This window comes from Culex quinquefasciatus, chromosome 1, assembly GCF_015732765.1.
Source record: "Culex quinquefasciatus strain JHB chromosome 1, VPISU_Cqui_1.0_pri_paternal, whole genome shotgun sequence".
NCBI classification, from domain to species: Eukaryota; Metazoa; Arthropoda; class Insecta; order Diptera; family Culicidae; genus Culex; species Culex quinquefasciatus.
The window spans coordinates 111,388,577-111,415,896 of record NC_051861.1 but is presented as its reverse complement, the minus strand read 5'-3'; the positions used below and the strand labels follow the sequence as shown (position 1 = coordinate 111,415,896).

Below are 27,320 nucleotides of genomic sequence, written 5' to 3'. Positions count from 1 at the left end.
CACCGGAGTTGAGGCGCAGCGGTCGGGAGCACAAACTTCCAGGCAAGTACGATGATTTCCATGTTTCGCTCAGAGGTTTGCCGCGTCCCAATCCCTTACAGGAGGTCGAATCAACCGATACCAGCGACGACGACGCCAGCGAGGACAACTCGTCGGAGGAATCCGATAAACCGGTCCCGCCGAGTCGCGACACGAGCTGCGTGGTGGCCACAGCCAGGAGTCTGGCAGTCGACGGCGATCCCTTGTCCCACAAGGATGCGCTGTCTCGAGAGGACTCTGCAAGCTGGAAGAAGGCCATGTTCGACGAGTACGAGGCGCTGATGGCGAACGACACCTGGACGCTGACGGAACTACCGAAGGGCAGAAAGGCCATCAAGTGTCGGTGGGTCTTCAAGACCAAGCACGACGCGAGTGGTAATGTAGATCGGCACAAGGCGCGGTTGGTTGTGAAAGGATTTTCGCAGCGAAAGGGGGAAGACTATGACGAAACCTACTCGCCAGTCGTACGTCACAGTTCCCTGCGATATCTGTTCGCGCTCTCCGCCAGATATGACTTGTCGATGGACCAGATGGACGCCACAACCGCCTTCCTGCAGAGCGAGTTGGAAGAGGAAATTTTCATGGAGCAGCCACCCTGTTTCGAGGACCCGACCAGACGCAACCTGGTCTGCCGCTTGAACAAAGCGCTCTACGGATTGAAGCAGTCAAGCCGAGTGTGGAACGGAAAGTTGGACGCCGCACTGAAACGTTTTGGTCTGCATTCCTCGAAGTACGACCCGTGCCTGTACAACCGGATCGCCGACGGAAAGATACTGTTCGTCGCAATCTACGTCGACGACGTCGTGATCGTTTCCAATGACGAAGGGTTGAAGAACGAGATCAAGGCCAAGCTGAGCAGCACATTCCGGATGAAGGACTTGGGACCTGTCAGCAGCTGCCTGGGCATCCGCGTCACCCGCGGACAAGGCTGTGTCGCGCTGGACCAGCAAGCATACATTGAATCGATGCTCACCCGGTTCAACATGCAGAATGCCAAGCCCGTGTCGACACCATCGAACCCGTGCGTGAAGCTGATCAAGGAGATGGCGCCGAAAACGGCGGACGAGGCGGAGAAGATGAAACGAGTTCCCTACCCCGAAGCCGTAGGAAGTCTGATGTACCTGGCCACCTGTACCCGGCCGGACATCATGCACACAGTGAACCAACTGAGTCGTTTCAACGCAAATCCTGGGCCGAAGCACTGGGAAGCAGTCAAACACCTGTTCCGGTACCTACGAGGCACGTGCGGGTTGAAGCTGCGTTACAGGAAGCACGGCAACACAGAGCTAGTCGGGTACGCCGACGCAAGCTGGGCATCGGATTTGGACGACCGGAAGTCAACAAGTGGCTACATCTTCATGCTGCAAGGAGGTGCAGTTGCTTGGAGCTGCAAGCGACAGCCGACTGTCGCGCTGTCAACCTGTGAAGCCGAGTATATGGCTCTGGCTGCCACTGTTCAGGAAGCTTCGTGGTGGCACGGATTGTTGGCTCAACTGGGACGAAAGCAACCGATCGAGCTACGCTGCGATAACCAGAGCGCCATCTGCATCGCCAAGAATGGAGGTTACACGCCGCGTACCAAGCATATCGACATTCGTCACCATTATATCCGTGACGCCCTCGACAAGAAGATCGTGCAGCTGACCTACGTCAGCACGGACGAACAGACGGCGGACGGCCTGACAAAGTCTCTGGAACGGATCAAGCTGGAGCGCAACCGATCAGCGATGGGGATCAGCGGATCAGCTTAAGGAGGTGTGTTGGAGATTTAAGCTGTCCACTTGTCTGTGGTAGATTAGTAAACAAGAAGAAATGAGTAAACGCCCTTTAGCGTGTAGCTCAACTCCTGTCAGATATTTTCACTCTGCTGTAAACACTCTCGAATTAAACTTTGACAAACGTACACGCGGTTTTATTTCTACTGCCGCTCCACCTTTTACAAAAACAACAATCCGGTGACAGCGCTTTAGTGCCCTTTTAGTTCTCTTCGAAATTGCATTTAGAAAGGGCCCATTATGAACAGCAGTTGGAAAGCTAAAAGGGCCTAATAACGAGATTTTTTAAAATTATGAGTTTTATTGCGAAAATCAACATAAATTAAGAAGCAGTAAAGCAGAGTTGAGGATAATGGTGTGTTTTATCGAATCATCAGTAAAAATACCATCAGTCATGCTTATTTTTTAAATAGGAATTGAAACAAGTTGTACACTTTTTGCAAGCGATTTTCTCTAATCGCGGTTTTTGCTTTTGTGCCCTAATGAAATGTTTGGCTCGAAATTATTAACCCTCTCACGTTAACGGTTACTGAAATATTTCGACGGCAAAGCAATTTTTAAACTTATTATTCCACTGCTTCACTACTTCATAAAAAATGTTTTCTATCAGCATTTAAAATTTCATCTAATTTGACCAATTCAGTGTCTAGTAATGTAAAAATCTCGATTTGGATCTGGCCGGGAAGAAGTCTCTATCTCGGGTGAGTTTTTAAAAAGCAGGCTTGAAGGAGGTGTAAATGAACAATCTCGAGCATTTCTGATATTGGTTTTTTGTAAGTAGGTCGAATAACGATACAAAAAGGACTTTGTTTACCAATGGCTCTTACGGCTTTTTGGAAACTAATCCGAGCTATTATTAAATTTAAAAAAATAAATTCTGTACTGTACTTAATGTTCATTCTTTTTTAAAGCTGAATTTGAAAAAAAAAACAAAATTAAATACAAAGAAAATAGTTTCAAAATATTTGAAAAGGAGAAAAACATTAAGACTTTTTTAAATATTTTTTTTTGAAATAAATTTATGAAAAATTGCATTAAAAAGTTTTATTGAGAAATATTCAAAAAAGGAGGAAAAAATACATCTATTTGGGAGAAAATGACAGAGATGCTTTGAAAAAAACATTTTTAAAAATATAAAATTATCTGTTTTAAAACAAAGAAAATTGTTTTAAATACTTAAAAAAATAATATCAATTCAACAACATCAACAACTCCAATAGGCGCTGCTTGTGGTGTTGGTGGCCACTCTTTTGTTCTTTATTTGCCTTCGCTTCTCGCTCGGTTTTCTTCAGCCTTCGATTAGAATGGGTAGTCAAAATTGAAATGTCAAAAGACTTAGCGCGTTTGTTTTTTTATGGTGCTTGCTAATTATTTACATTTTTCGGGATTATTTTTCAAGTAAGTGACTAAGTAATGATCAAAACTGGAGTTTTTTTTTGAAAAGGTTCAATAAACGAAATTTCCAGTTTTTGCTTTTTGGGTGTTTTTGAAACCGCCTTGAGTCGGAAAAGTCGGGAATTTATGATTTTTTGTCAAAAAGTCGGGAAAAGTCAGGAATTCTGAGCAAACTTGATTGAAAATTATTGTTTTACTCTTGAATAATTTTGTAATATTTTGTAAAATTTTCAAATTGAATAAACTCATTTCTGCTTCAGTAACTTACTTTAAATTTAAGGTTCTTTTCACTATTTCAATATATTTGAGTATAGAAAAGCTGTTAAAGGCATGGCATTCAAAATCTTAATGAATATTAGAGTCTTTGACACAGATTTTTATAATATTTTTTTATGAATCAAATGATCGCTTTAATTTTTGTTCATCAAACAAGAGGTAAAGTTAATGAAAAACTAATATAAAAATAGAGCATAATGGCCAGCTTAGAATTATGATTCTATTTTATTTTGTCACATAGTTTGGCAATGGTTTTTCTTTGGTGAATATTTTTAATTGTTTAACTAAATTCATTTAGTAATTTAAAATATTTTTTACCAAATGTTGCCCTTGAACTTTTTTTTTGTGAGTATGGATAAATTACTACCTACTATACATAAAGCTTGATTTTCAGTTTTCGGAAAACCTAAATATCGAATAAAATCCAAAATTGAAAAACTTTTTTACGTTTTGGAAACATAAAGAAAATATTGAAATTGCAAAAAAAATAATCCAAAAAGTTTTTAGTTATGGCAAAATTGTTTAAAAAAAATGTTTCTTCAATTATTTTGCTCAAAATAAGTGGGAAAACATAAAATCATATCAAACTCAATTTTCATTGAAAAAAAAAACAGTTGAATACTGACCACTAGATAAATTTAAATTGATTAGAAAATTTAATATCGACAATTACAAAATTAAATTTTATGAAAACCTTAACATTTTTCTAAATCCTTTGAATGAATAATAACAGCAATAAAATAAAAAAAAAATAAAATAAAATAAAATAAAAAAAATATCGAATAAAATCCAAAATTCAAAAACTTTTTTACGTTTTGCAAACATGAAGAAAATATTGAAATTGCAAAAAAAATAATCCAAAAAGTTTTCAGTTATTGCAAAATTGTTTAAAAAAATTGTTTCTTCAATTATTTTGCTTAAAATAAGTGGGAAAACATAAAATCATATCAAACTTAATTTTCATTGAAAAAAAAAAAAAAAACAGTTAAATATTGACCACTAGATAAATTAACATTGATTAGAAAATTTAATATCAAAAATTACAAAATTAAAATTAAATTTTATGAAAACCTTAACATTTTTCTAAATCCTTTGAATGAATAATAACAGCAATTATGTTTCAATCATTCTTTGATTTTAAATGATGATGAAGTTTTGGAAAATAGGAACGCTATTTTAAGTTAAGTTATCTTTAAGTTTCTGTAATTTTCAGTTGAAACGTAGTATCAAAAACTATACGTTTGCCAATTTAAAAAATAACATGGAAGTTATAAGTATTGTTGAACTTTCGATTATTTTTTCAAAGACTAATTGTTTGTGTTTCTCCTTGGGCATGAGTAAGGACCTCGACGCCGTTAGCAATGTTGGCTTTAAAATAAAATTTCGTGATAATATCACTTCCCCCCAGCCAACATTTTTGCCATGCGAAGCGGGCCTCGACGCTGTGTCTAGGTTTAATTCCTAGCTAGGAGCCATCAGTGTCTTAAGAGGTGGTCCCAAGGCCGAGTAGGAGTTCATGAAGCAAATTAGTCGTCTCCCACCCCTTTTAAATTGAAAAATGAACTCTGAAACCAGCGCTTACTCACAACAGAAACAGAGGCCTCTTCTAGGCATTGTAGGATAGAATAGATTTTGAAATTTATTTAAAAAAAAAATATTATTACGTAGCATTTTGATATGTCAAAATTTCCATAGAGTCTCGGTCCATCAATAGTGCGATGATATCGGACAAAATTCGTTAATCTGTTGAACTAACGGTTTTCGGATTATGGTTGTATCGACCATTGTTGCGGATCGAGGGTCTACTGGAGCCTTGACGATCAAATGGAGCCTAACATTTCAAAAGGGCGCATGGGTTTTGTGAACAGGAGTGTGTCTCCTTCACTCAAATGACAGTTTACATAAGGTATAATAGAGATGCACTCTTGTTTGCAAAGCTCTATGCCCTAATGAAATGAATGGCATGAAATAGTCGTCTTAATTACTAGTGTTCAACTTATGAACTGTTCATTTATGTTTATTGGTTTTGGAAGCGGCAAGACTGGTTTAAAAACAAGATCCTTTACCTTATTTGGCGTTATAATAAAACATTCGGGGATTTGAGATTAAATTTACTTTCAGACAGTTTAGTTTAGGTTGTTGATTAAAGTTAGATAGTTTTCCGTAGATGAATAATTGGACTTAAATGATTAGTTGATTTGAACGAAGTGTAACATTTCATTGGCAGATCTGTTTCTAGTTGTAGGTAATGTACGACAAGACTATTGACGGACGTGACAGGTCGGCAGTTAGTTTTCATCTTTTTTTCTCTAGTATTTTTTATTTCCTTTAAATTTGGAATACATCATAGGTTTCTTTTGTATAGATCTCCGCTTAGTTACATTTTCTTATTTAATTAACTAATAATTTAATTTATTCCGGGCCTTCTTACTTTGAATCACAATTTCAGATTTTCTTTATTCAGTGTTAAACTTAGATTACCGTAACTGCTCAAATCATCCAAGTTCTTACTACTCACATCAACACTAATTTTCTTTCACCTCCCCTCCCGATCCCTATATCTTCCGGTGGTGTTCATTTGGTATGCAATACTAGTTCGGCCACTACCCTTTTTTCCACAAGAAACCGGACTTGGACTGACTTGAGGCCGCGTCCCCCACCTTGCTCCGTAAAACGAAAACGAAAACGAAAACGAAAAGACTAATTGTTTGTGTTTCTACTCTGAATCATAATAATGAAATTCTATTTTTGAAGTGTTTTTTTTATTTATTGTTTAGTTTTTGTATTTACTAAAAATGCTTAAATTTGGATTTTTTTTAAAAATCATTGTGATTTTTTTTTTTGCTGGTTAATATTGACTGTTCTTATAGAATGTTTTTTGTTTGAAATCATTCTTTAGATAAGAAATGCCTATTATTTGAGCATTCTGGAAAAGTCGGGAATTTGAAAATGGGATTTGAGTGGTCCCCCTGAAAAGTGCATTAAATTTGATCTTTTTGGCCAGTAAGTGCATCTCCAGCGCGGGTAGCAAACATCGAAGCAAATCAAATTTGCACCCGACGTCAACCCCACCGCGGTACCTGTCGCGGTAGCAAATTTGCTCTCAGTTCTTCGGAATTTCACTTTGCTACCCGCTAGTCTGCTGGTTTGCTACTGCGCCAAATGGAATGATGCACGAAAAACTAAATCATGCACGGAAAAAAATGTTTTTTTTTATGTATAAAAAATAAAAAAAGCAATAAAAAAATTGAAATTTAAACAAAATAAAAATTTAAAGAAAATTTAAAAAAATAAAAAAATTGAAAAAATTTCAAAACATAATAAAAAATTAAAAAAATTAAAAAGGTTTAAAAAAATTTAAAAATTAAAAATTTTAAAAAATCACTAAACATTAAAAAATATAAAAAAATTAAAAAGATCAAAAAAATAAAAAAATGACAAAATTAAAAAAAATTAAAATAAAAAAAATTACTATTCAAAGAAAACAAAAAAAAAATCAAAAAAAATTAAAGAAAATTATACAAAATTAAAAAAAAATAAAAAAATAAAAAAAATTAAAAAATTAAAAAAAAATAAATTAGAAAAATTTAAAATGATTTAAAAAAAAATTAAAAAAATAAATTTAAAAAATTTAAAAAGATTTATAAAAAATAAAAACATTTTTAAAAAAATTTAAAAACATTGTAAAAAAATAAATAAAAACATTTTTAAAAAAAATTAGAAACATTTAAGGCTAGTACAAATTTTATTCACAGTTTTTGACCCCCCCCCCCCCCCCCTTCAATGTTGGCCCAAAAAATCAGGGGGCCAAAAAAATATTTTTTCAAAAAAGCTTCAATATTTTTATGAAAATTTAAGTGCAATTAGTTAAAATCAATTTAAAATGAATTCCCCTGCGTTTAGAATCATTTTTAGCATGTTTGGGTTAATTTAAAAATCTTTTGATTTTTTGAAAATTTTCGATGTCTACTATCGCTTAAGTTTTTTTTTCGTTAAAATTTTAGTTTTTCGTCAAATTTTACATTTTTTGAAAACTTTTATTGCAAAACAACTGAACTAGTGTAAAATACATTTTAAAACACTTTTCCATGCAAATGTTGAAACTATGGCATGTCATTTTAATATTTTTTTGCCCCTCCCCCCCTCGACTCCGGCCAGAGTCGAGGGACAAAAACTTAAAAATATTTGCATCGACCTAAAAAATTAAAAATATATAAAATTCAATTAACAAGCCATGGTCTCAACATTTGATTGAAAAAAAGTGTTTTAAAATGCATTTTACACCTGCCCAGTTGTTTAGCAATAATTAGTTTTCAAAATATCCAAGTATTGAAGAGATTTTTTTTCGTCGAAAAAAAACTTTTTGCGGTGCCTGTACAGTGGAATTTTACAAAAATTAAAAATATTTTTGATCGATCACAGACACGCTAAATATGGTTTTAAACACCAAAAAAATGCATTTCTAATGGATTTCGGTTGGCTACACTTCTATTTCCTTTAAATTTTTGAAGTTTTTTGAAAAAAAAAAATTTTTTTTGCCCCCTGATTTTTCGGACCGATTTTGAAGGGGGTTGACATAAACTCTGAAAAATATTTGCAACGGCCTTATTTCAAGAAATAGAAAAAAAAATAAAAAAAAATTAAAATATAAAAAAAATGGAAAAATTAAAAAAAAAAATTGAATAACGTTTTCATCAAATTATCTGAGATCCGGCCTTTTTGCACTGTTGTTTTTTTGCATTTTTGTATTTTTGAATTTTCAAATTTTTAATTTTTTTAATTTTTGAAGTTTTGAATTTTTGAATTTTTGAATCATACACAAGAGCAGACATACAAAAATTTCTGTATTTATGAATTTTTGAATTTTTGAATTTTTGAATTTTTGAATTTTTGAATTTATGAATTTTTGAATTTTTGAATTTCTGAATTTTTAAAATTTTAAATTTTTAAATTTCTGCCTTTATGCATTTTTGAATTTTTGAATTCTTAAATTTTTGAAAAAAATAAGCTGTTTAAACGCATTTTTGAAATTTTGTATTTTTGAATTTTGAATTTTAAAATTTTCAAATATTTGACTCTTTGAATTTTAATTTTTTTTAATTCTTAAATTTTAGAATTTTTGAATTTAAAATTTTTCGAATTTTTGAGTTTTAATTTTTTTTTTTAATTTTTGAAGTTTTGAATTTTTGAATCATACACAAGAGCAGACATACAAAGATTTCTGTATTTTTGTATTTCTAAATTTTTCAATTTTTAAATTTTGAATTTCCTAAATTTTTGAATTTTTGATTTTTAAAATTTTTAATTTTTTGAATTTTTGAATTTTTGAAAATAATTAGCTATTTAAACGCATTTTTGAATTTTTGTATTTCTGAATTTTTAATTTTAAAATGTTCAAATTGTTGACTTTTTGAATTTTAGATTTTTTTAATTTTAAAATTTTTGAATTTTAAAATTTTCGAATTGTTGACATTTTGAATTTTTAAAATTTTCGATTTTGTTTTTTTTTCAATTTTTGAAGTTTTGAATTTTAGAATTTCAGAATTTTTGAATTTTTAAATTTTTGAATTTTTAAATTTTTTAATTTTTTAATTTTTTAATTTTAGAATTTTTTATTTTTTTAAATTTTGAAGTTTTGAATTTTTGAATCATACACAAGAGCAGACATACAAAAATTTTTGTATTTTTAAATTTTTGTTTTTTTTTTAATTTTTAAATTTTTTAATTTTTGAATTTCTGAATTTTTAAAATTTTAAATTTTTAAATTTTTGCCTTTTTGCATTTTTGAATTTTTGAATTCTTTTTTTTTTTTTAAATAAGCTTTTTAAACGCATTTTTAATTTTTTGTATTTTTGAATTTTGAATTTTAAAATTTTCAAATATTTGAATTTTTGAATTTTAGATTTTTTTAATTTTTAAATTTTTGAATTTTTTGAAGTTTTGAATTTTAAAATTTTAAAATTTTCGAATTTTTGACTTTTTGATTTTTTTATTTTTTTTTTTTGAAGTTTTCAATTTTTAAATTTTTGAATGATACACAAGAGCAGACATACAAAAATTTCTGTATTTTTGAATTTTTGAGTTTTTGATTTTTTAAATTTTTAACTTTTAGAATTTTTGAATTTTTATATTTTTGAAAATAATAAGCTATTTAAACGCATTTTTGAATTTTAGATTTTTTTAATTTTTGAATTTTAAAATTTTCGAATTTTTGTCTTTTCGATTTTTTTTATTTTTTTTATTTTTGAAGTTTTTAATTTTTTTGAATTTTTGAATCATACACAAGAGCAGACATACAAAAATCTCCGAAACACGCATTCAAAACTTTGCGCCCGGCTTGCCGGTACTTGTTGGGTATCAGAAAATGAGTACCCGACAGATATTTTTCTTCTACAGATGAACTTGAGATCAAATTTGATACCTGCTTTGCTACGCGCGGTGGGAGACTCGGGGGCAAACTCGGGAGCAAATTTGGTGGGAATCAAATCGGGTAGCAAATTGTTAAACTTTCGACATTTTTGAAATTTTGTATTTTTGAATTTTGAATTTTAAAATTTTCAAATATTTGACTCTTTGAATTTTAATTTTTTTTAATTCTTAAATTTTAGAATTTTTGAATTTAAAATTTTTCGAATTTTTGAGTTTTAATTTTTTTTTTTAATTTTTGAAGTTTTGAATTTTTGAATCATACACAAGAGCAGACATACAAAAATTTCTGTATTTTTAAATTTTTGTTTTTTTTTAATTTTTAAATTTTTTAATTTTTGAATTTCTGAATTTTTAAAATTTTAAATTTTTAAATTTTTGCCTTTTTGCATTTTTGAATTTTTGAATTCTTTTTTTTTTTTTAAATAAGCTTTTTAAACGCATTTTTAATTTTTTGTATTTTTGAATTTTGAATTTTAAAATTTTCAAATATTTGAATTTTTGAATTTTAGATTTTTTTAATTTTTAAATTTTTGAATTTTTTGAAGTTTTGAATTTTAAAATTTTAAAATTTTCGAATTTTTGACTTTTTGATTTTTTTATTTTTTTTTTTGAAGTTTTCAATTTTTAAATTTTTGAATGATACACAAGAGCAGACATACAAAAATTTCTGTATTTTTGAATTTTTGAGTTTTTGATTTTTTAAATTTTTAACTTTTAGAATTTTTGAATTTTTATATTTTTGAAAATAATAAGCTATTTAAACGCATTTTTGAATTTTAGATTTTTTTAATTTTTGAATTTTAAAATTTTCGAATTTTTGTCTTTTCGATTTTTTTTATTTTTTTTATTTTTGAAGTTTTTAATTTTTTTGAATTTTTGAATCATACACAAGAGCAGACATACAAAAATCTCCGAAACACGCATTCAAAACTTTGCGCCCGGCTTGCCGGTACTTGTTGGGTATCAGAAAATGAGTACCCGACAGATATTTTTCTTCTACAGATGAACTTGAGATCAAATTTGATACCTGCTTTGCTACGCGCGGTGGGAGACTCGGGGGCAAACTCGGGAGCAAATTTGGTGGGAATCAAATCGGGTAGCAAATTGTTAAACTTTCGACATTTTCGAAAAATGAAATTCTTTGAAATTTTCAACAGGATTAAAAAGTTCAATAAACTTTTAGCATTTCTAGGCATGAATCAATGCATAATTATTGATTTTGAAGGTAAACGAGAGCAAAAAATGATAAAAAAAACCCATATTTGCCCTCCCGCGGTGGCTTTGTTTCGGTGGCAAATTAGCTACCCTAGCGATGATTTGCACTCCAGCGCTGCAGATGCCCTTATAAGTGGAAAAATGCGACGTCCTATCTCGCCCGCCTAAGTGAAGTCGATAAAGTAGATGGTTTCGCTGTTGTAAAAGTTGAAATCGTGGTGGTAAAAATGACGATGACTCAGCACTTTAGCACTAACAAAAACTTGGATGGCAGCACGATGTAAAGGCCTGAGGGGACCGGAAGTCTAAATATAAATCGAGGATCGTTCTGGTATGTCTGCTTCTATGTTAAGGCGGGGCCAGATAATGTCCACTGACAAGGGAATTTACCCGCCAGCTTTTCTGCCGATCATGAAATCCTATTTGACACCTTGAACAGATTTATCCAAGCTCTAACCTTCCCCTCCTTTCTTCCAGATCATCTGCGCCCGCGCCAAACCCCGCAACGACACGCCGGAAATCCGGCGCGCCATCGCCGACCTGCTGCGCGAGCGCTTCTACGTCCCGGTTCTGCGCGCCGTCGACCGCAGCACCCCGCCCGTCATTGGCGAACCCTTTACGCTGGCCAACCCCCCGAACCTGGAGCCGGCACGCGGCGGCGGCGCCGGGGACCGCTTCAGCCCGCAGCTGGAGATTAAGGCGTACGCGGGCCCGATGGACCGGGAGCAGGCGCAGGTCTTTTGCCGGCGGTGGAAGACGCCGCCGCGGTTGATTCCGTCGCCGAGGGCGGCGGCGGGGGGTTTTGTTTCGTCGGTGAGGGGCGTTAGCTCGAGCAGCAAGATTCCGGTGGCGGCGTCGACGCCGATTGCGACGAAGGGGGCGCCGGCGGGTGGGAGGAGGACGCTCTTTCCGAACAAGTCGTTTGAGCTGGCGCTGGAGGGGGAGCGGGAGAAGGAGAAGGAGGAGGAGCGGAACAATTCGATCAATAATAATTTTGAGATTGAGGTGGTGAGGGAGGAGGAGGAGGAGGAAGCGCTGGAAGAGGAAGCTCTGGAAGAGGACGTGAAGAACGGGAACAGTGTGGTGAGGGCGGTCAAGTCGTCGGTGGCGAGTAGCTTTCTGTTCCGGAAGTACCGGGAACCGCCACTGCAGAACTCGTTTGCGACGATCTACGACGACGACGACGAGGAGGATGAGTTCAGGAAGGATTTGGGGCCGTCGCAGATTCCGGTTCCGGTCACGCCGGTCAAGGACAGTCCGCAGATCAACGGGAACGGGAGCTTCAGCTACTTTTGCGACGGCAACAACTCGTTCTACGAGGGGACCAACATTACGGAGTCGCCCTCGTTCAAGGAACGTCGCCTCAGATTGACGGACACCGAGAAGGGGCTGGAGATCATCGGGAGGAATCTGGCCGAGGACCACGCCGTCGGTTGGAACGAGTACTGGGCGTTCCTCGGGACATTCGCCGACTTGCGGAACAACGAAGGCCTGGCCAAGTTGGAGGACTTTCTGAAGAAGCGTCGCGAGAAGGTCGAACTCGACGAGCAGGAAGAAGCGCTGAAGAACGTCCGGAAGGAACAACTTTCCTCCACGGCCTCCAACGACAGTCTCGGCTCGATCTGCGACGCCCTGGACCAGATGCGACTTCACACCGGGGCCACCCCCCAACTCCCCAACTTCCGGAAGCGGCCAACCCCCCTCACATCCCTCCCCGCCGTCCCCCTCTTCCCCGCAGACCCCCCACCCCAAGAACCGCCCCAAATCCGGTCCAACATCACCAACCCGTACCTCTGCCTGCATCGCTCGCTCCAGGTCTTCGCCAAGCGCTTCGTCAAAAACCTCGACGACGCCTGCAGCTCCACCATGACCGTCGACTTCAACGCCTTCTTCCAGCAGGCCGTCGTCGACTGCGTCCGCAAGCTCAACACCCTCGTCGGCAACTACCGCCGCGACGCCGCCTTCACCACCATCGACTTCTCCCGTGTCCACTCCCGTTACGCCCAACTCATCGTCCTGCACATCGAGTCCACCCCGGAAACCGCCCCCAAAATCATCCACCGCCTGAAGCTCCTCCTGGACCGGAGTCGCGACGTCAACGCGGCCCACCGCCATCCGGACCTCGCCGAAAGTCTCGCCTGTCTGCAGAACCTGCTCGATCTGTACATCCTGAAGAGCGCCGAGCTGGCCGGCGCCGGCGCCGATGATCCGGAGACCGAGGCCAGCTGTAGTGCGGCGTGGCGCGAGCATCCGCTGGTGCGGGGATGTCGCTGTCGGATTGAGGCGGCCGGGGGGTACGCCAAGAAGGGGAGCATGGAGCGGTTGGTGAAGCGGAGGGAGCAGAGAAGGAAGGTGACGGCGGCGGTTCCGGTGGCGATGGAGAAGTCGTCGTCGTTTAGTTTGTATCGGGATCCGGCGGGGCAGGATGTTAGGAAGGTGGTTTCGACGCCGGTGGCGGTCGCGAAGGCGGTTGCCGGGAGGACCTGGTCCGACGAGGAGGATGACGACGAAGACGAGGAGTACTTTGTGAGTAGAAAAAATCATTTTTTTATTCTTGATTGTGGGAACTTTTAGAAAATTTATTTTTTTTATTTTTTTTAGTTTGTAAAGCTTTTGTTTTAAAAATATAACTTTTAGAAATTTTGAAAAAAAATATATGCAAGTATTTCAATATTGTTACATTTGAATGCGAAATTAGAATTTTTTAACATTCAATTATTAGTTTTTTTTATTAATTTTTTTTTTGAATCTATGAAGCTCTCTTCTAATTATTTTTTTCAATTTCTTGGGTTTTGTTATTTTAAATTTGTCACAAATTAATCACATTTTTTTTAATCCCTGAATTTAAAATTTTGACAGTTTTGTTTTTTTTTATTGAAAAATTGTTGGTTTTTTAAATATTTTTTCTAGACTTACGTCGTACGTACGTCGTAAAAATCCTCCAAAAAAATTGGGACAACCTGTTTTGTAAACTCATCATATACACATGGCGAAATCCAGTCCGCAATCGGTTAAAATCACCGTCTGCAAGCAAAGCTAAGCGAAGTTTTGTTTTATATTTTTTAGTTCTAGCGGGTAATTTTTTTTATCTTAAATCTTAAAAGAAAACTATTTTCATGAATTGATCGTGGTGATTATTGCATTCGATCGTAATATTACGATCGTAGTTTCTCGACTCACGATCGACATTTCTCGATAGTATGATTACGACTTACCATCGACAAATCTCGATCTACCATCGACAAATTACGACTTACTATCGAGAAATTACGATCTTAATTTGACTGTTGAGAAATCTCGATCGTGGATCGAGAAATTACGATCGTTTTGTAATACCGTTTTTTTTTTATTTTTTTATTTAAGAAAACTCTAATTTCAACAATTTAAAAAAAATATATTTTTTTGAAATTTTTTAAGATTTTTAAAATTTTTAAAATTTTCAAAATTTTCAAAATTTTTGAAATTTTTAAATTTTTTAAAATTTTTAAAATTTTTGAAATTTTTAAAAATTTTGAAATTTTTTAAATTTTTGAAATTTTTGAAATTCTTAAAATTTTTAAATTTTTTGAAATTTTTGAAATTTTTAAAATTTTTGAAATTTTTAAAATTTTTAAAATTTTTGAAATTTTTGAAATTTTTGAAATTTTTAAAATTTTTGAAATTTTTGAAATTCTTAAAATTCTTGAAATTCTTGAAATTCTTGAAATTTTTGAAATTTTTGAAATTTTTGAAACTTTTAAAATTTTTGAAATTTTTAAAATTTTTAAGATTTTTGAAATTTTTGAAATTTTTAAAAATTTTGAAATTTTTGAATTTTTTAAAAATTTTAAATTAAAAAAAAAACCTTTAAAAAAATTTCATAAATTTTTAATATTTTTAAAATTTTTGAAATTTTTTAAATTTTTGAAATTCTTGAAATTTTTAAAATTTTTGAAATTTTTGAAATTTTTGAAGTTTTTGAAATTTTTGAAATTTTTAAAATTTTTGAAATTTTTGAAATTTTTGAAATTTTTGAAATTCGAGATCGAGAAATTACGATCGAATGATCTCAATCTACTATCGACAAATTACGACTTACCATTGACAAATTACGATCGTAATATTACGATCGAGAAATCTCGATCGTGAGTCGAGAAATTACGATCGAATGCAATAATCACCACGGATAATTTGGAAGTTGTTTTTAGCACCCCAAAATCTGTTAACTTTTTTACATTTATGGATTTCCTCAGAATTGGAAAAAAGTAGTCAAGTCTTTTTTTCTCAAAAAAAAATGTTTAAAAATTAATTTCAATTAAATGTATGGGCTTACAGATATAAGTTTAATTACATTGCTCATAACTGTAAATAGAATATTTTTTTCAGTGTGGTAGAAACCTGGATAGTAAATAAGCTTACGTAAATAATAAGACAAGTCAAATTGAAAAACTGTCAAAGGCAAACTTATGGGAAATTGGACGAGCTTTCCGGTAAAAATATTTACGAGACTGAAAAACCAAGTCTGTCATACAGAAATAGCCAAAAACCACCAAAAAACTTATTTTTTTAGCATATTTATTTTTAAAACCCAGGGATTGGACTTAGGGCAGTGGTCAATATGGAGACTTTTATGTAAAATTGTCTGGGGAATCGATTCCCACTTTCGACTCTAAAAAATTTTGACGTTTAGACCACTTCAAAAAAACAGTTTTAGTAAATGATTTTTGTATTTTTTTTAGGAGAGGCACACCATCCAGCATTTTTCGTGAGTCTTTTTGTAACATTTTAGGCTATTTCCTCAAAAATTTTGAGCGAAAAAAAAATCGTGTCATCACCATCAAATTTAACTTTTAAACTTAAAAACTGAAAAATCTCATAGAAGTGACGTGTATTTTTGTTTCAGTTTTTTTTTTTTCCAGAAGGCCCGTCCAATTTCCTACAAGTTTGTCTTTGACCACTTTTTGATACGATGCAACAGCTTCGAGATACAGTAATTTTTAAATTGCAAAATACAAAAATATCTAAATACCTTACGCGCTTCTCAAATGTTATTTTCGAGTGTAACTGGCTCCATATACACAAAAATGGCTTATATAGGCCTAGGACAACATGTCTACAAAGTTTCATTGAAATCGGAGAGAGTCGGGTACAAAAGTAGAAAATTCCTGATTTGAGCTGGAAATAAATAATTTCGGATAATCGAATTAGGACAAATTTTTAGAACGATTTTATATGTTTAATTTAAAAAAAAAGTTTTAAATTCAAAAAGTTTCAAAAATATAAAAATAAATTCAAAAAGTTTCAAAAATATAAAAATAAATTCAAAATAAAAATAAAAAAAAAATATCTAAAATTGAAATAGAATAAAAAATTTAAAAAAAATCAAGATATTAAAAAGAATAAAAAAATCTAATCAAATGAATTAAAATTTTAGCGTAGTTTTTATATTTTTGAAATATTTTTATATATTTTTTTTTTAATTTCGTAAAGATTAAAACAAACAATTTCACGAATTTATTTATTGTAAGATTTTTCATTGTTTTTTTTTTATTTTGTTTAAAATATTTTTTGTATGTTCTAGTTCTTATATATTTATTTTTATTCTTTTTCATCGCTTAGTTTTTTTTTTAATTTTTGATTTTATTTTAATATTAGATTTTTTTATTTTCATATATTTTTGTTTTGAATTTTTGAAACCTTTTAATTTTTATATTTTTTAAACTTTCTGAGTTTATAACTTTTCTATTCTTTTTTTATTTTAATTTTAAATACTTAAAATTGTATTTAATTTTTATTCGTGATTCGATTTATCTGAAGTAATTTTTTTACCAAGCCTTCATTACGCCCTTCTCAAATGTTATTTTCGAGTGTAACTGGCTCCATATACACAAAAATGGCTAAAAATGTTGTTTTTTTTTTATTTTTTGTTTGTTTTTTTTAATTTCTTGAATATTTATTGATGTTAGTTTATTTTAATTAATAATGTTTTTTATATTTTTTTTCTCGTTTGTTTTTTATTAGTTTAAATTTTGTAATTATAATTTTTTTTTTAAATTTTTGATGGTTTTGTTTTTATTTTTTTATACCTCTTAATTTTTATATTTTTGAAACTTTTTGAATTTATGCAAAAAAATAAATTTTTAAAACAAAATAAAAACAATCAAATAAAAATATTTAAAAACTAAAAAAAAGATATTTTTTTTAACTATTTAGATTTTTCTCAATGCAGACTCGATTTTCCGGAGCTCTCGGAAAAAAATATTTCGTATAATCGAATTAGGACAAATTTTTAGAACGATTTTATTTGCTAAATTAAAAAAAAAATAACAAAAAAGTTTTAAATTCAAAAAGTTTCAAAAATATAAAAATTAAAAGGTTTAATAAATTTAAAACAAAAATATAAAGAAAATAAAAAATATCTAAAATTGAAATAGAATGAAAAAATTTAAAAAAATCAAGATATTAAAAAGAATAAAAAATCTTATTAAATAAATTAAAATTTTAGCGTAGTTTTTATATTTTTGAAATATTTTTATAATTTTTTTAATTTCGTAAAGATTAAAACAAACAATTTCACGAATTTATTTATTTTAAGATTTTTCATTGTTTTTTTTTTATTTTGTTTAAAATATTTTTTTATGTTCTAGTTTTTATATATTTGTTTTTATTCTTTTTCATTTGTTGTTTTTTTTTAATTTTTGATTTTATTTTAATGTTAGATTTTTTTAATTTTTTATATTTTTGTTTTGAGTCGTTTAAACCTTTTAATTTTTTTTTATTTTTAAACTTTTTGAATTTATAACTTTTCTATTCTTTTTTTTAATTGAATCGATTGAAGTAATTGTTACTAAGCCTTCCGAAAATCGTGTCTGTATTAAAAAAAAAATCTTTATAAATAAAAAAATGTTTTTTTTTTCAATTTTTAAAATTTTTCGTCAAATAAAAATTTTAAAGATTTTTAAGAGTCGTGTGGTGTTCGTCGGGGGGATCGGTGTGTGACGTCGCGCGCGAGAATCCGCGAGAAAGTTGTGAAGATTTCTGGAATTCATTGAAAAGAAGTTCGCGTCGAGGCCTTAGAAGTTGGGCCATCAGTCGTGTGGTGTTCGTCGGGGGGATCGGTGTGTGACGTCGCGCGCGAGAATACGCGAGAAAGTGGTGGAAGATTCTGGAATCATTGAAAAGAAGTTCGGGTCAAGGCCTTGGAAGTTGGGACATTAGTCGTGTGGTGTTCGTCGGGGGGATCGGTGTGTGACGTCGCGCGCGAGAATCCGCGAGGAAGTGGTGGAGATTTCTGGATTTCATTGAAAAAGGGATTCACGTCGTCGTGTGTATATTCACTTTCATTTAGTTTTGGAAGCCCTTCCCATAGCATCGTTGCTCGGATGGCACGACGGCGGTAGAAGTGAAAAATCGCGATTGAGGAATTGATAAGTCCTTCTCATAGCGTCGTAGCTCGGAAGGCAACGATTATGTTTCCCTGATCTATTTAAAATTGCACGTCGCCGAATAAATCGATAAATACAATAACATTTAATTTTGAAAGTCCTTCCCATAGCATCGTTGCTCGGATGGCACGCCGGCGGTAAGATGTGAAAAGTCCTTCTTATAGCGTCGTAGCTCGGAAGGCAACGATTATGTTTCACTTTCTGGTCATATCATCTACCAAGATGAATCCTGACCTTCCCTTTCCTTCCCCTACTAACACAATTCCCCACTTCCCGTGATGCTTGAAGGAGATGCTGTGGATTCAACGGTCTCATGCGGTGTCAACAGGTATAGAGCGACAAACTCTGTGTCTGATGAGTCTGCAACTTCAACTATCGGACTAACATTCCTACCTTTGTTGAACTGCATCTCCTTGGGGGGGCGCCGGTATTGACTTGAAGCAGAGATCTTCAGGGGTTATACAGTGAGGATGATTAGCTCCCACTAATCATCTGTTGGTTCATTGTGTAACTTCAGCTGATCCGTCAATAACGGAATAGCAGCTCATTGGCAGTCAACCATGCTCATGCTCATGCTCAAATAAAAATTTTAAAGATTTTTAAAGATTTTTTTTTTTGATTTTTGATTTCTTGTTTGAAGTTTATTTTTCGCCTGTTGAATCTTTTGTTGTTTTTTTACCTTTCCTATTTTTATTTGTTAAGATTTAATCTGATTTTAACATGCTTTTTTATTCATGTTTTGACTATTTTATTTCGAGTTTTATTCGAGAACTTTTCTTAAAAGTTTGGTTAGTATTGTTTTGATTTTTTAAACCTTTTTTATATTTTTTATAACTTTTAGAATATTTTTTTTGCATTTTTTATTTTGATTTTTTTTGGATTTAATTAATTAATTATATAAATTCCAATGTTTTGATTTTTTTTCGTTGTTGGAATTCAGCTCGTTTTTTTTAATACAAAAAAAAATATGTTTTTTATTTTCCTGTTTATTAGGCCATTGCAAATTTGGTTGAAATTGTTTGATAAAAGATTTCTTTTTTTTTTAGAAACTTGTCTACTTTTTTCAATTCTGACGATATCCATATAGGTATATAAAAAAGTTAACAGATTCTGGAGTGCTAAAAGCATCCTAAAAATTATCAATTCATAAAAATAGTTTTCTCTTGTTAAAATATCTGCCTTCTTTCGAGCGATTTCTTAATTTTAGATAAAAAAAAATACCCACAAGAATTAAACAATATAAAACGCTTAGCTTTGCTTGGAGTTGGTGATTTTAACGGATTGCGGACTGGATTTCGCCATGTGTACATGATGATTTTCCAAAACAGGTGGGTCAGCCGGTCCCATCTCAAAGGAAAATAATTTTTGAGACGGGAGGTGTTGATGCCCTCCCCATTTTTTAAGGGGACAAGGGAAATTCTCCACGATGAAAAAACATGTTCTAAAGACTTTTTTTTTTGGTCTCTCCCCCCTTTTCGCAGAGCTGCAGCGACTCCGAGCTGGACACCGACTCGGACGTGGAGGACGACGACCCGAACGTCAGCTACGTGACGCCCCCGTCCAGCCCGTCCTCGTTCCTTCTGCAGTCCCCGTCCCCGCTGACAGACTCCAAACTCCAGCAAGAATCCAACAACAGCAGCGGTGGCACCAGCCGGGTGTCCACCGACGACGGCGTGGCCAGTGGCGGAGGTGATGACGAGGACGAAGACGAAGACGACCAGGACCAGTTTCTGGACACCGTCGGAGACGACGATGACGAGGACGACGGCGTTGAGCGGGAGCCCGAGTTCCGGAACTACATCGAGGGTGCGGCCCCGACCAAACAGGACGTGGACGTGCTGAACGTGGTCGAGAAGCGTCCGGTGGACGCGGCCGAATTTCCGCACGTGCACGAGTGGCGCCAGGCCATGCTGCGGATGTCGCCGGAGGAACGGGAACGGTGAGGAAGCTTGAGGTTTTGCGTGGTGATTATTGCATTCGATCGTAACTTCTCGATCTAAAAAAAATAAAAAAAAACTTCTCGATCTACGATTGACACATTACGAATGACGATCAAAAAATCGAGTATACAAAATTTTAAAAATTACTCAAATATTAAAAATTTCAAAAATTAAAAAAAAAATCGAGTATACAAAATTTTAAAAATTACTCAAATATTAAAAATTTCAAAAATTAAAAAAAATTGAAAATAAACCAAAATATAGTATTCCAAATGCGGAAAAAAAATCCATCAATACCTCAATATTTTCAAAACTAATGATTGGAAAGCAACTGTACGCCTGTAAAATGCATTTTAAAACACTTTTTTCATAAAAATTTTGAAACCTATAGGCTTGTAATTTCAATATTTATATTTCTTTATTTTTTAAGTTTTTGAAATATTTCATATTAAAAAATAAATAAACAATCAGATATTTCAAAAACAACTAAAATTAAAAAAAAAAATTAGACGATTCAAAAATAAAAAAAAATGAACCCCAAAAAAATATTTCAAAAATTTAAAAAAATTTTAACATTTGAAAAAATTCTAAAATTTTTAAAAATTCAGGAATTTAAAAAAAAAATCTCTTATTTTAATAATTTTAAATTAAAAAAAAAATGAAAATTTTAATTAATTAAATATTTTTGAAACTTCAATACATTTAAAAATTTTGGCATTTCGAAAATTTAAAAATTTCAGAAAATTCAATTAAAATCAAAAAATTCAAAATTAAAAAAAAATATAAATATTTTAAAAATTTTAAACATTTGAAACATCTCATTGTTTGAAATTTTTAAATCCTTGGAATTTTTAATTTTTTTTTGTTTTATTTAAATCTATCGATTTTTTTTTAATTTTTTATTTTTTAGATTATAAGAATTTTTAAATCTTTTGATTTTTTTTTTTATTTTTTTTGATTTTTTTTTATTTTTTTTTTGTGTTTTTTTTTAATTTTTGAAGCCTTTAAAAGTATTGAAATAAAAGAAATTTAAAACCCTTGAAATTTGTAAAAAAAAAATGTCTTGGAAATTTTTAAAATTTTTGGAATTTTTGAAAACTTTAAGTTTTTTAAATGTTTAAAAAATTGAACGGAGTATTTTTTAAAAAAATATTCCGTTTTAATAAAAAAAATCCAAAACAAAACAATTGTATTACAAATTACGATCGTAATTTCTCTCGAGATTTCTCAACAGTAAAATTTCGATAATAATTTCTCGATGGTAATATGTATATTTCTCCCCCCCCCCCGCCAATTTCTTCTTCCCTCCCCCAATTTCTTCTCCCCCAATTTCTTCTTCCCCCTCAATTTCTCTAAGAGATTGAAAAAATATAATAAATTTTATTTTATTTTATTTCTAAAAATTTAAAAGAAATCAAAACGAAATTGAATTAAAAATTAGTAGCTCTAAAAAGTCAAGAACAAAATAACAAAAATACTTAATTTTAAAAATCCTCTGACTAAAAAAATAATAAAAATATATGGAAATTGGTTAAAGTGAATATAGGACCAGTATTCTCCACCCCTCTTATGGTTTTGTTACAGCTACTTATCTTTATTTTTAGTTTAATGTTTCTTCCGCTATTGTTTCTAAAACGCCCTCTCTCTTCTTATTTGTTTACTTTCCGTTTTTGGTACCTCTTTTTGATATCTAGAATGCAAACTTGGGAGAGATGGAGAGATGGAAGAAGATAATTTCATGCCATAAATACAAATGATATTCATTCGGTATTAATACCATTTTCTTTTTTTTTTTTGAAGGTTAGGTTGATTAAAATTTGATTATTAGATTGATCAAAATTTGTGAACCAAAAAATATCAAGGAATTTTTTTTATTTTTTTTTTATAAAAATTTGAAATGTTTGAAATGTTAAAAATATTTAAAAAAAAATCAAATTTTAAAATTTTTGCTATCTTAAAAATTTTTGATTTTTTTTTAATTTTTAATTTTTTTGTAATTTTCTAAATTGTTGATATTTTGAAATATTTTGATTTTTTTTTTAAATTTTTTAAACATTGAACTTTTTTGAAATTTTAGAAATGTCTGACATTTTTGAAATTATTAAAGTTTTTGAAATATTTAATTGTTTATTTTTTTTAAATTTGAAAATTATTGATTTTTTTAAGTTTTTTGAAATTTTTGAAATTTTATTATTTTTAAATTAAAGAAATTTTTAAATTTTTAGTTTTTTTTAAATTTTGGAAGTTTTTTGAAATTTTTGAAATTTTCATATTTTTGAAATGTGGTCCAGGCTTGATTATCCGAAGTTTCGATTATCCGGAGGTTTTTCGAATCACGAACAAAAAAAAACCTATTTTTTATTTCTTACTTTTAACATAAAATTCGAATTCTGCGAGCCCATTTTAGTCAAATTTGAATAGCTGATTGCCTTAAAAATTACAAAATGCATATTTTCAATATTTCATCGCCGCCATTTTGGCCGCCAGCTTAGATTTAAAAATTCTATTTCAGCTCAACAACCAAAAATAAGACAACGAAAAAATAATAATTCGTGGTTCGATTATCCGAAGTGAATTTTTTCGGAGGCCAAAGAATCAAGTCTGGACTGTGTTTAAATTAATTTTTTTTGAAATATTTTAATTTTTAAAAAAACTTTGACTTTTTGAATTTTTATACTTTTTTTTTAACCCTCTAACGCCCAGAGCTGTTTGCTTATAGTAAAAATAGTAAATGGCTTAATTTTGGTACAATAATGCAGGAAATACTTTATTTTGACCTACAAACATCGAATTGGGGCAAAAAAGTAGAATTTGAAGTGGTGCACTGCCGTTCTACGCATAATTGTCCCATGTTCAAAAAAGTGCAACTGAGAAAAACGCGATTGAAATTTTTCGACCGATTTCTGTGTTTCTACGCATAATTGTCCCGTGGGTCCATATTTACTCCATATGTCCCTGATCGCCCCAGTTAGCAGTTTATCACCCTTATTTGTTATTCTCTTGCTTTACAAAAAGTCAACAAGACACAATGCTTTGTAAAACTAATGATTCCGCGAGGGAAAATACTTGGTAGGACAATTATGCGTAGAAGTTAAACGATGGGACAAACAGACTTGGTGTTGTTTTTAATGAGTTTCCGAACAAAGTACCAGATTTTATGTATTTTTCTTAAAGAACATATCAAACTAAACCTAAAAATGTCATAAAGTCAAAATCGTCCAAAACTGACATGGGACAATTATGCGTAGAACGGCAGTGCACCAGAGCACCATCAGGAAGATGAGCAACTTTTTTTAAACCACAAAATCTCGTTTTCTTCAAATCTATTGGTTCATTTGTTTGAAAACGCTTCGAAATGTGTTAAAAACAACTTATTCTTTGCTGTAAGACCATATTTCTGAAGTATTAACTACAAATTCTAAAATCTCTGCATTTCAGGTTTCTTTGATTGGCTCATTCAAAACCCACAAACAACCATTTTCATGAAAAATGAGGAAAATAATAAAACTATTGGTCTAATAACAATATTTGCCTTGTTTATGAATAGTCAGTACGTTTATAAACCTTTGTTTTGATAAAAATAAGCTTTTTCTGTGATTTAGAAAAAAGTGCTCCTGAATATTTAGTTGCTCATATGCCTAGGTGGTGCTCTGGTGCACCAAATGAAAAAGGTTGAAAAACACTTAAAACCGGTCCAATGTTGTTCACAGGGGTTCTTGTCCAAGGTTCAAATGATAGCAAAACATTTTTTGTTTCATAAAATTTTGTGTTTGGTAATTTTTACGGGCTTTCGAAAACAGGTCTTATTTATTTCCCTAAAATTGGCCCATTTTTGTTTACATTTCACGCTGTAACTTTGCTTGTGCTTAGCCAAATTTGATGAAATTTGGGGAGATGTTAGTATACATTCTACATGAACACCTGCAACTTAAAGCATCATGAAAAGTTGTGTCAGTTCCGAGATATTTGAGTTCAAAGTTTTGGTGCTCTGGAGTAACCATGGGCGGGAGAGGGTTAAATTATTGCTGTTTTAGAAAAAAAAAATTATTTTTTTTAATTTAATTGATATTTTTTTTATTTTGATTTTTTTTTGTTTTTTTTAGACTTAAATTTTTTTTAAATTAGAGAAATCTTGGATGTATAGAAAATTTAAAATTTTTGAAATGTTTTAAACTTTTGGATTTCTCAAATATTTTTTTTGATTCTTTTTTTGATTTTTTCTTCAATTTATAAAATGTCTGATTTTTTTTAAATTAGGCCGTTGCAAATATTTTTTGAAGTTTATGTCCCCCGACCCTGACCAAAGTCGAGGGGGGGGGCAAACAAATAAAAAAGTATTGAAAATGAAATTACGAGCCATGGTTTCAACATTTTAATGAAAAAAGTGTTTTAAAATGTATTATACACCTGTCCAGTTGTTTTGCCATCATTAATTTCCAAAATATCAAAGTATTTACGAAAATTTTATTTTTTGCGAAAAATATTTTTTTTGTTCATTGGAATTTCATAAAAATGCAAAATATTTATAAACATGCCAAATATGATTATCAATGCAGAAAAATGCATTTCAGACGGTTTTCAGTTTTTTAGACTTCTATTTTCATGGAAATTTTGAAGTTTTTTGAAAAAATATTTTTTTGCCCCCTGATTTTTCAGACCAATTTTGAAGGCGGGGGCGACATAAACTTTGAAACATATTTGCAACGGCTTCAAACTTCAATATTTTGAAATATTTCATATTTTCAAAAAAGTTAAACTATCAAATATTCCAAAAACTTTTAAAATTTTAAAAATTTCAGACGATTCAAAATTTAAAAAAATCAACCTAAAAATAATATTTGAAAAAATTTAAAAACTTGTATCATTTCAAAAAAATTTTAAATAAAAAAAAATCTAATATAAAAAAAATAAAAAATTTCTAATTTCAAAAATTTTAAATTTATAAAAATTGAAAATTTTAAGCAATTAGATATTTCAAAAACTTCAACAGGGGAACAGCATTTAATTCCAGCGTGCCTCTAATGTTGGCAGGGCAGAACTTTGACATTCAATTAAAGCTAATTAAAAGCGTTTTCAACTGAAATCGAGTGATAAATAGCTAAATAAGAAGTGAGCAAGCAAGTTTCTATCAAAAGTTTTGCAAAATTAGTTGTTTAATGAGTAAAAATCAGCAAGTTGGATGGAGTTAGGAGCGAGCGCTTAACCTGCCAAACATATGATAATTTCCCCTACTTTTAAAAATTTCAGACATTTCAAAAATTTAAAAATTTCTGAAAATTCAAAAAAGTTCATAAAATTTAAAATTAAAAAAAATATTGATATATTTTAAAAAATTCAAACATTTGAAAAATCTCATTTTTTTGAATTTTTTGAAATTTGAAAAGAATATTTCATGTAAATCTGTCGAATTTTTTAAAGTTTATTTTTTTCAGATTTTATTTTTTTTTTAATTTTTATATTTTTTTTCAAATTTTTATTTTTTTTTAAATTTTTTAAATTTCCTGATTTTTTGTTGATTTAATAGCAGAAACGGCAAAAGTGATGAGAATTGGTCGAACGGCTTAGTGTGATTAAAATGGGTATATTTCCCCTAAGTCGTAATCTTACCATCGAGAAATCTGAAATCAACTAACGAGAAATTACGATCGAATGCAATAACCACCACGTTGGACTGTTTCTTGATAAATTTACCGTTATTTCTTGCCGCTTTCAGAATCGCAACCCAAAAGAAGCCCCGGGACCTGTCCCGCTCGAACTGGCGAGGTGCCGCCAACGCCAACGACACCAGCATGAACCTCGCCGACCTCAGCGCAAACCAATCGTCATTCCTCCTCCTGGACCAACCGCCACCTTCATCGCCCAAACCTTCCCACTTGACAACGACCCCCCCGTCGTCCCCGATCCGGTCCGTGTCGGCGGCCGCCGGCATGTTCCGCTTTGGCCGGGCCCGCGAACTCGCTGCCACCACTGCCGCCAACGATAGTCTCGGTTCGCTGGACGGACGCCTCGGGCTGATGAACATTTCCGACTGTGGGGTGGACACGCCCAAGGAGGGACACCGCCACCGGCACCAGCTCATCCAGCAGCAGCAGCAGCAACGGATTGCGCCGGCGCCGTCCTCGTAACCGTTTGTTTTATTTGCGTGTTTTATTCGAGCCTAAGTTAGGGCGGATTGCGCCGTGGAGAAAGAAAAACCCGGACGTTCATATTTTATTTTAGTTTTTAAAAAGCGAGATCTAATCGAAAAAAAAGAAGGAAAAGAAAACAAGAAGAAACGCAGGACTTATGATTAAGCAACTTAACATTTTTGTAACACACAAACACACTAGAATTAGACAAGACAAGAAACCTGCCAAAAAAGAAGAAGAGGACAAATAAAGAAAGGAAAAACACATGTTATTGTTATAAGTTAGTGTGCAGGAGTGACGACGTCATCGTTAACGTTTTTTTTATAAGTAACTAAACTCTGTCAACCTAACAATTTCAAGCGATTTTATAATATAATTTAACCGATGATGATTTTGTGATTTTTGTGAAGCGAAAAAAATAAATAAATACAGAAATTAGCTGCACCAGCGAACAGTCAATCAGTAAATAAAATGGTGGTTTTTGATTTCTTGGAACAATCCGAATAGCGAATCCATCGAAAGTGCGAACGAAAACAATAAAAAATTGAAATAAAATTCGCACTGGCCTAACTGTGTATCTGATTTTTGACATTTTTTAGTTTAGGGTTGCCAGATTGCCAGATAAATGCGTGCATTTGCATTTGAGAGATTTTGATTTTTTTTTTTAGCTTTTTTGATATGTTTTAGGGGACAAAAATC

The 27,320-nt window shown here is 32.3% G+C and overlaps 1 protein-coding gene across 1 annotated transcript in view; it reads left to right on the top strand.

The window, feature by feature from the left end:
• The window catches only part of LOC6051305, a 42,937-nt gene extending 15,849 nt beyond the window's left edge, over window positions 1–27,088 (top strand). The window contains exons 4-6 of the mRNA XM_038249819.1: window positions 11,607–13,655; window positions 20,035–20,492; window positions 26,207–27,088. Coding sequence (XP_038105747.1) covers window positions 11,607–13,655; window positions 20,035–20,492; window positions 26,207–26,618 — 2,919 coding nt within the window. The 3' untranslated portion in view covers window positions 26,619–27,088. The remainder of the gene's footprint in view (window positions 1–11,606; window positions 13,656–20,034; window positions 20,493–26,206) is intronic.
• Window positions 27,089–27,320: the final 232 nt, after the last annotated feature.